Raw genomic sequence first — 10,583 nt, 5'->3', positions numbered from 1 at the left:
GTATATGTTCAACTGACTACGTCACGCTACTTCCGGTAGGTGCAAGCCTTTTTTTTATCAGATACCAAAAGTTGCAATCTTTATCGTCGTTGTTCTATACTAAATCCTTTCAGCAAAAATATGGCAATATCGCGAAATGATCAAGTATGACACATAGAATAGATCTGCTATCCCCGTTTAAATAAAAAAAATTCATTTCAGTAGGCCTTTAAGAGACATTTTAGCTTTTATATTTTATAAAATATATTTTTTGTAAGAACCACAATTAATAAATATATTTCAGTGAATAACTTATTGTTCATATCTGTATATAAATATGTACATAAAGTGTTGTAATTATATTGTAAAATGGATGGATGGATGGATGGATGGATGGATGGATGGATGGATGGACGTTTAAAACAAAACTGTTATTATTAATTAGTAAGTATACATTTTTGAGCCTTTTTAGAGAAAATCATATCATTGTAGTAAATTATGCAAATTACTCGATGATGTCATGGTGACCACGCCCAGAGCCACGCCCCCACCGCCACAGGTATCTTGGCAGTTTATAGGAAACACTGTATATATATATATGTATATATATGTGTATATATATATATAATGTTTAGCTGCCTTGGTGTGCATTTTTTACCAGTGGGATTGCACCTAAATCAAAATGATTACGTATTATGTATCAATCCTCCACTTTTTAATAAATTACTGCATGAAACTTATACTTTGACTCAGATAGTAATTATCTCTCGCTGCAGTCCAATATTACTTTACTGTATTATTTTACTTTCTAAAAAAATAAATATTCCCCATAAACATTAATATACTTTTAAATTGGTAAAGAAAGACGGCCTTTTCTGTCCCTAGTTGCTGTGGTGAATCGAAAAATCATAACTTTTTATTGTGGTCTTAACTCGGAGTCAATGTACTCGGGACTGATTAAAGTAACTTTGATCAGCTGTTCTGGAACACCCCCCAGGCCCAGAGTCAGTTTACACAAACATTGTTTGACTTCCTTTGAGTATGTTAGAGATCCAGGCCGCGAGGCTGTGTAATAGATAAAACAGTACTCCATCAGAAAGCCAGACTGCTTTTTGTCCGGGAGTTTGCGCTTATCAAAGCTCGGTGGAGCATGTAGACTGTACTCGCTGATCGCTACACAAACCCTGCAGCGGGGAATGAAAGGGAGGCTGAGGACGCGTCGGCACACGCGAGAGGAACACGTGGAGTCCGGACGTCGTGTTGGGAATCATTTAGAATCCAGGTGTCTTCCTGCCATGTGTCGTATAAGCCGGGGATTTTCAAACTGTGGTGCGGCTCCATCTAGTGGTACCCTCAATTCTGGACTATAAGCCGCTACTTTTTTCCTTGGCTTTTTACCATGCGGCTTATAAAACGGTGCGGCTAATTTATGGATTTTTCTTCGCTGATGGCCATTATGTAATAAGTTCAAAAAACAAACAAAGACACAGAAATGGTGTGTTATTGTTTGTGCTATGGCGCCATCTTTTGGATGAGTTCGCTCACTGCAGGTGCTGCATTGCCGTTCTGTTTAGACTAAGCTTTCAACCGGAAGTAGAAGTCCTGTCCCGTAGCGTTCTACTCGTATTGATTCTTCATCACCATAAGCAACATTTATAAGTTTTACAATTTATCTAAAACAATTCATACTTACTAAACCGTCCCATGGGTGATGTCTGTAGGAGTGTTTTCATTTGTTTGTGCTATTGTAATGTAATGAAGCTAGCGTCGTTAGCATTAGCTACTATGCTAACATGTTTAGTTTTAACTTACAACGGCATTCTTTTTGTATTGTTTCAGTTTCACAAATTCCACAGTCATTTCACCAAAACTTCACCGTGGAGTTATTGAGTCTGATTAGCTGATTAACTTATGTTTTGTTTGATCAGCCGTTTTACTGCCGTGTTACAGACACCGTTTGGAAACAATTAAGGTATGTCAATAAACATTTACAAAATATTTCTGTGTGAATATCTAATTTCACAACAAATAAATAGCCGCGGCTTATAGTATATGTAGGTAATAAATGGAAAAAAAAATGTTGTTCTAAAATTTAGTGGGTGCGGCTTATATATTCCGGTGCGCTCTACAGTCCGAAAAATACGGTAATGAAATATGCAAACAAAGTGTTACTGGTCAAACTGTGTGTTATGTTACAGCAGCCAAAAAAATTCAATATATGTGTTAAATAAAACCTTTGTCTTGTTTTTAATGAATACTTATGCCTACTACGCTACTGTATCATACTGTTGGTCATTATGGTGGTCATTTTCTGCTATAAACTGTTTAAATCTCTGTTGCCTTCTAACCATCGCCAAACACTGTCTGGACAAAAGTATTGGGACACTCGTAAAAGCCCCAGACTCCACATTTTTTAAACCTTACACTTCCGGTGGGTGTCCCAATACTTTTGTTCACAGGAGCTGCATAAGTCATTTCAACTGTATGTGTGTGTGTGTGTGTGTGTGTGTTCCCTGCTCCAGGAAGCACAGTCACGCCCAACTACCTTGACAATTCCACCTCCAACGTGGGACCATGGTGCTCCTGCAGTGCCGGCGGCCACCAGCGGGAGCAGTGTGGGGACTTCCTGGCGTTGTTCCACGACAACGTCTGCCTGAGTGAGTCAAAGAGAAGATGCTGATGACGCCATGAAGACATAATATCAAAATGATCACTCTGCATCACGTGTAAAGTGTAAAGTTGTTTAAATAGTGGGGATGGAATGAACTACACGGAACAAATAGTATCAAATACACGCACATCTATATAATACACGAGCAACGGAGAAATGCCATTACTCTCAGGTGTGACCCACATTACGTGTACTTGATGGATGTGTACTTTATATTCAAAATCAATATAGTGATATATTACATGTACAATGATGTGTATATTATATTTAAAATCAATATAGTGATATATTACATGTACAATGATGTGTGTATTAAGCGTTTCTGGGTGTTGTTGATAAATGTCTTTGGCTTTGCATAGTAGAGTTTTTAACTTGCACTTACAGATGTAGCAACCAACTGTAGTTACTGACAGTGGTTTTCTGAAGTGTTCCTGAGCCCATGTGGTGATATCCTTTACACACTGATGTCGGTTTTTGATGCAGTGCCGCCTGAGGGATCCAAGGTCATGGGCATTGCCGCTTGTGAAATCACGTGCAGTGATTTCTCCAGATTCTCTGAACCTTTTGATGATACGGACCGTAGATGGTGAAATCCCTAAGTTCCTTGCAATAGCTCGTTGAGAAATGTTGTTCTTAAACAATTTGTTGACGCATTTGTTCACAAAGTGGTGACCCTCGCCCCATCTTTGTTTGTGAATGACTGAGCATTTCATGGAAGCTGCTTTTATACCCAATCATGGCACCCACCTGTTCTCAATTAGCCTGTTCACCTGTGGGATGTTCCAAATAAGGGTTTTATGAGCATTCCTCAACTTTCTCAGTCTTTTTTGCCACTTGTACCAGCTTTTTTGAAACATGTTGCAGGCATCAAATTCCAAATGAGCTAATATTTGCAAAAAATAACAAAGCTTACCAGTTCCAACGTTAAGTATCTTCTGTAAAATAAATCAATATATTAATTTGAATGGTTGTAAATAGTGTTGAGAAATAACATTATAATATAACATAACATAACATAATAATATACATGAAATAACATCATATAATATAACATAAAATAAAAATATAATATAACAACATAATATAATATAATAACATGAAATAACATTATAATATAACAACATAACATAAAACAATAATATAATAACAATATAATATAACAACAAAACATCATATAATAATATAACATAATAACATTATAATATAACACCATAATATAATATAATAATATATAATAATAATATTATAACATTAAATAACTTTAAAATACAACAACATAACGTAATATAATATAATACATGAAATAACATTATAATATAACATAACATAACATAATTTAATAACATGAAATAGCATTATAATATAACATTATAATATAACAACATAACATTATACAATAACATGAAATAACATAATACAACAACATAACATAATATAATATAATATATTATAATAAAATGAGATAATATTATAATATAATAACATAATAGTGTTGTCCCAATACCAATATTTTGGTACCGGTACCAAAATTATTTTGATACTTTTCGGTACTTTTCTAAATAAAGGGGACCACAAAAAATTGCTTTATTGCCTTTATTGTAAAAAAAATCTTAGGGTACATTAAACATGTGTTTATTATTGCAAGTTTGTCCTTAAATAAATTAATGAACATACTAGACAACTTGTCTTTTAGTTGTAAGTAAACAAACAAAGGCTCCTAATTAGTCTGCTGACGTATGCAGTAACATATTGTGTCATTTTTCTACCTATTATATTGTCAACATTATTAAGGACAAACTGTAAAAATGTATTATTAATCTACTTGTTCATTTTCTGTTAATATCTGCTTATTTTCTGTTTCAACATGTTCTATCTACACTTCTGTTAAAATGTAATAATCACTTATTCTTCTGTTGTTTGATACTTTACATTAGTTTTGGAAGATACCACAAATTTGGGTATCAATCCGATACCAAGTAGTTACAGGATCATACATTGGTCATATTCAAAGTCCTCATGTGTCCAGGGACGTATTTACTGACTTTATAAACATCACATACATTTTTTGTGATGCCAAAAAATATCGACGTAATCATAGTAGTATCGACTAGATAGACCGGTACTTTTCAGAGGCGGTATAGTACCGAATATGAGTCATTAGTATCATTAATATAATAACATTATAATATAACATCATATAATAATATAATAAAATAACATAACATTTTAACATATAATAAAATAATATAATAACATGAAATAACATTATAAAATAACATAACATCATATAATAATATAATATAATCTATAACATAACATTATAATATAACATTAAAAAGGCCGGGCAGCACAGTGGAAGAGGGGTTAGTGCGTCTGCCTCACAATACGAAGGTCCTGGGTTTGATCCTGCGCTCGGGATCTTTCTGTGTGGAGTTTGCATGTTCTCCCCGTGACTGCGTAGGTTCCCTCCGGGTACTCCGGCTTCCTCCCACCTCCAAAGACATGCACCTGGGGATAGGTTGATTGGCAACACTAAATTGCCCCTAGTGTGTGAGTGTGAGTGTGAATGTTGTCTGTCTATCTGTGTTGGCCCTGCGATGAGGTGGCGATTTGTCCAGGGTGTACCCCGCCTTCCGCCCGATTGCAGCTGAGATAGGCTCCAGCACCTCCCGCGACCCCGAAAGTGATAAGCGGTAGAAAATGGATGGATGGATGGATTAAAAAGGCCAATGTGCAACACCTTAATGAAGTCTTCTTCTCCCTCATCCAGAGAACGCCATCTTGGCTTTTGGCAACAGCTCGGATGTGAAAACAGGCGGTGGTCAGTCCGGGATTCCCAGCCCGACCGTGTACTCTCCCCGGGCCACCGCCAGCGCCGCCCCGGGCGTTTCCATGGAAACAGAGCAGAACATCCTGAGAGCACAGATACCAACTCAAGTGAGACTTTTTTTTTTTTTTTTTTTTAAATAGTCTCCTCATCACATTTTAACCAAACAAGCTCTTCCAAAGATGTTTGAATAACGAGCAGATGCTCAAAGTAACAATTTATGCTTTTTTAGGCCAAGATTAAAAAACTTAAGTAGCTTAAATTTAAAGAATGAGGATGGTTACTATTTGCACAGGAAAGTCTCCCAATTTGTGCCTGAAATTCTTCTCACGCCTCATAGCACAAATTGCCTCATTTTTAGGAGGCTAAACTAGCTTCACAACAAACATTTCTCACATGGACTTCAAAAGATCCTATTAAAATTGTAAAATCTTGGATCCATCAATATTTATTCCCCACTACCTGGGTCACCGAACCATTTCAGCTTTCTTCTTTTACTTTTTTATAAGAAGAAAATCCCAACATTTCCCCACTGTACTTAATAGTGTACACTCAGGGCCCGATCTACTACAAACAGTAAGTGCTAAATAGCATGCACAAACTATAAAGTCGCACGTAAAATCAGTGGCGTGCCGTGGGCGATCTACTAAGACTGTGTGTCCTATTTGTACTCCGGCTGTCATCATGGAGACACTCTTTTCCCTCCACATTGATGGAGCCATGTGGCCCAATAGTCCATCATGGGCTGAATGATCCACAAATGCATGCAAGGAGGCATAAAAATGCATGTTTTTCAATAATATGTCTCCTACTGAAAAATACGCCATTTAAAAAAAAAGAATGCTAAGAAACACCCAAACAAAAGTCATCCACCAGCTATAAAATTAGAAAAAGATATTGCTGAACAGACGATATTTGTACCGTATTTTTTGGAGTATAATTCGCACCGGAGTATAAATCGCACCTGCCGAAAATGCATTATAAAGAAGGAAAAAAACATATATAAGTCGCACTGGAGCCCGGCCAAACTATGAAAAAAAACTGCGACTTATAGTCCGAAAAATATGGTAATATTTGTATTTCTGACACCTCCGACAGACAGAATATTCTCTCAATCATCTTTCTTTTGCGCACGCCATTTGTGCGTGACTGTTCCAGTTTGCACGTCCTTTCTAAACATGTTGAATATAGAAAACAAAACAGTGGCTGCAGAACAGTTTCAGTCTTGAGAAATCACATCGTTGAATAGTTATATTTGCATGTCTTCCTCGCTGAACGGATTGTGTTCCTTAGTTTGCTCATTTAAGAGACGCAATCTTCGACGCACGAGCTTAGTAGGTCAGCTTTGCACGCGTTTTAATGCAAACCTTTTGTAGACGCTGCAAAACTACAAAGGGTTACACTTTTCTGAACTCTAATTTGTTTCGATTTTTTTTAATTGAAAATAAACTAAAAAAACATCTCTGAAAATCTTTTTTCCACGTTCAGTTTTCGTAAAATAAATGCACAAAAAAAAATGTTTTGATTAAAAATAACATTTTAAAACAAAATTTAAAGGGGAAAATACAATTTTAACGTTTGAAAAATTTCAACATTTTTTGTTTTTTCTTACAAAATTTTACATTAATTAGAAACTCAAAATGTTAAGTAAATGTTGAAGTCGAAACATATACATTTTATATATATATTATTTTTTTTATTTTTTTAGAAACAACTATTAGATTTCCCCCCTCGATTTTATTTTTATTAAAAAGAAAAACAAATCTTTAAAAAGCTTAAAAAACTTAACAATAATTATTGCGTCTTAGATTCTGCTTAACAATGCTTAATGTTTATGATCGATTCTCATTTGGACCCAACATTGAGGTCTTCAAAGGCCCAGAAAAAATAGTTGGTTTTGAAAATAAAATAAAAAAATAATAATACAATTATTTTTTTTGTAGAAATGAACCAAATAAATTATTCTGTGGCAATCATGGACAAATGTTCTAATGGAATTTAAAACTCTTCTTTTTAAGAAGAAAATATGATTTTCATCCACAGCAATCCACAGTGGGAAATAGTTTTTTAATCACATCCATATTAGAATTGTTTATTTTTTTAAATTGCAAAGAAACAAACTTAAAAATGTATGGTTTTGTTTAAAAAATGCTGGAAATTATGGAAAGCGCCACTCTACATAGCAATTGACGCTATGGTCAAACTTAGAATTGCAACAAAAAATAAAATAATAATATATAATAATAATAATAGTAATAATATATTGAACCCCATCTAAAGCGGATAGTCGTGGAATGGACCACATGAATCCTACTGTATGTTATTTGTTTTCTTTCAATATCATTTTTCTCTGTTGCGCAAGAGAAACCTGCTCAGTGGCCTAGTGGTTAGGGTGTCCGCCCTGAGATCGGTAGGTTGTGAGTTCAAACCCTGGCCGAGTCATACCAAAGACTATAAAAATGGGACCCATTACCTCCCTGCTTGGCACTCAGCATCAAGGGTTGGAATTGGGGGTTGAATCACCAAAAATGATTCCCGGGTGCGGCCACCGCTGCTGCTCACTGCTCCCCTCACCTCCCAGGGGGTGACCAAGGGGATGGGTCAACTACAGAGGACAAATTTCACCACACCTACTGTGTGTGTGTGTGTGACTATCATTGGTACTTTAACTTTAACAAAATACTGAAAAAAAGACAACTTATCTATTTTTTAAAATTAGTTTACATTAAATTTGACAAAGAAAAAAGATTTGAATTAAAAAAAAATTGAAAATCTGTTTCCCAAAATCAAAAGAAAACTGATTTTCTGTATTGACTGAAGATACGAAATTTGAAGCTAACATGACCTTTGCCCTTTACTGGTTCCAGGTGAAGGACAACAGATTGTGGGGTGACGATGGAGACTCCACCCTCCCCTCCCCCAAACTCTCGGATCGCTCATGCGGGCGCCCCAGCTCTTCTTCACCTCGCCTGCTGATGATGATGATAATGATGATGACGACGCTCCTCTACGGCCACTAGGGGGGGTCGCCCATGCCAGCCGTCGCCGATGGACAACTTGGGGGGTGGGACGTCAAAGTGGGCGGGGTCAAGTTTCCACGCTTTGTCTTTTTTTTGTCTTTGGTGAATCATGACTCGGCACTTTTTGGTGCGCCCAACAGATCAGGAAGCGCAGCGCTCATTTCCTGCTTCCGAAGTGTCGGAGATGACTAACTTTGTTGCCAGAGTTTTATCGATTATTGAACCTTCCTTGTCGTGACCGAAGATCATTGATGTGAGTCGTCATTGTGACCACCAGGGGGCAGGACTGAGGCCACGTCCGGCGGCGGCGTTTCCACGCGGGTGCTTTTAAGTACTGTTTGTGTTCCTCATGGGTTCAAAGTTCACGTGTTCACGCCTCCTCCTGCTCCTCACAAACACACTCCAGTCCGCCTCGTGTCGCACGGCAGAAGCACAACTGTGCTCGCACAAAACCAACGCCACAAAAGTGTCGCGCAGGTTCCCCCCCCCCCCCGACATACAGACAAGAAGAAGAACGTGTCGGAGCAACAACGCAACACGCTCATCCTTTTTTGGGACCAAACGTCCCTTTTTACACGACTTGTGTGTTTCTGTCGGGCAAATGCTTTGCGAAGGTTGCCACGGCAACCGACAAAGCAACATTCGATTACAGAGGAAAGGATGAATAATTTTAAAGAAAGAAATCATCAATGTTCTTCTCCAAAGTGTATTTATTCTTGTGTTGTTTGACACTTTCACTCAATAAAGCTCTAATGTACAAAACAAAACGTTTTCTTGATTAGCAATGATGAAAAAAGTGATTCTATAAATGTGTGTATATATGATTATGTATGTGTATTTATATGTAGGTATATGTATGAAAGTATATATATTTGTATATACATATATATATATATATATACACACATGTATATATATATATATATATATATATATATATATATATATATATATATATATATATATATATATATATATATATATATGTATATATATATATATATATATATATATATATATACACACATGTATACATACATATATATGTATATAAATGTATATATACATATATATATATATATATATATATCAATCAATCAATGTTTATTTATATAGCCCTAAATCACAAGTGTCTCAAAGGGCTGTACAAGCCACAACGACATCCTCGGTACAGAGCCCACATACGGGCAAGGAAAACTCACCTATACACACATGTATTTATTTATGTATGTGTATATATATATATGTGTATGTATACAGTATGTGTGTATATATGTGTTTATATATTTATATGTGGATATGTGTATATATATATATATATATGTACAGTGCAGGCCAAAAGTTTGGACACACCTTCTCATTCAATGCGTTTTCTCTATTTTCATGACTATTTACATTGTAGATTGTCACTGAAGGCATGAAAACTATGAATGAACACATGTGGAGTTATGTACTTAACAAAAAAGGTGAAATAACTGAAAACATGTTTTATATTCTAGTTTTTTCAAAATAGCCACCCTTTGCTCTGATTACTGCTTTGCACACTCTTGGCATTCTCTCGAGCTTCAAGAGGTAGTCACCTGAAATGGTTTTCACTTCACAGGTGTGCTTGAAGCTCATCGAGAGGATGCCAAGAGTGAGGAGAAGGTGTGTCCAAACTTTGGGCCTGTACTGAATGTGTATATGTATATATAAATGTACATATACATATATATATACACACATTATATATATATATATATATATATATATATACTATGTGTTATATAATATATATAATTATGTGTCCCCTCCCCCCATGGCCCCCGGACACAGGTCCGGTGGCCATGGATGAAGTGCTGGCTGTCCAGAGTCGGGACCCGCCTCGCCTGTGCATCGGTTGGGAAGATGGTCTCCTGCTGGTCCCACTATGGACTGGACTCTCACTATTATGTTAGATCCACTATGGACTGGACTTTCACAATATTATGTCAGACCCACTCGACGTACATTGCATCCGGTCTCCCCTAGAGGGGGGGGGGGGGGGGGGGGGGTCCTCTCCAAGGTTTCTCATAGTCATTCACATTGACGTCCCATTGGGGTTGTG

General features: G+C 36.4%; 1 protein-coding gene across 1 annotated transcript in view; it reads left to right on the top strand.

The window, feature by feature from the left end:
• gfra4a (GDNF family receptor alpha 4a) overlaps positions 1-9,249 on the top strand; it is a 349,319-nt gene extending 340,070 nt beyond the window's left edge. Inside the window, exons 6-8 of the mRNA XM_062042412.1 lie at positions 2,502-2,636; positions 5,421-5,587; positions 8,345-9,249. Of these exons, the coding sequence (XP_061898396.1) occupies positions 2,502-2,636; positions 5,421-5,587; positions 8,345-8,497 (455 nt within the window). The 3' untranslated portion in view covers positions 8,498-9,249. The remainder of the gene's footprint in view (positions 1-2,501; positions 2,637-5,420; positions 5,588-8,344) is intronic.
• Positions 9,250-10,583: the final 1,334 nt, after the last annotated feature.

This window comes from Entelurus aequoreus, linkage group LG03 (genome assembly GCF_033978785.1).
Source record: "Entelurus aequoreus isolate RoL-2023_Sb linkage group LG03, RoL_Eaeq_v1.1, whole genome shotgun sequence".
In the NCBI taxonomy this organism is placed as follows: domain Eukaryota; kingdom Metazoa; phylum Chordata; class Actinopteri; order Syngnathiformes; family Syngnathidae; genus Entelurus; species Entelurus aequoreus.
Note: the sequence above shows the minus strand (reverse complement) of the source record. Positions and strands in the feature narration are given on the sequence as shown.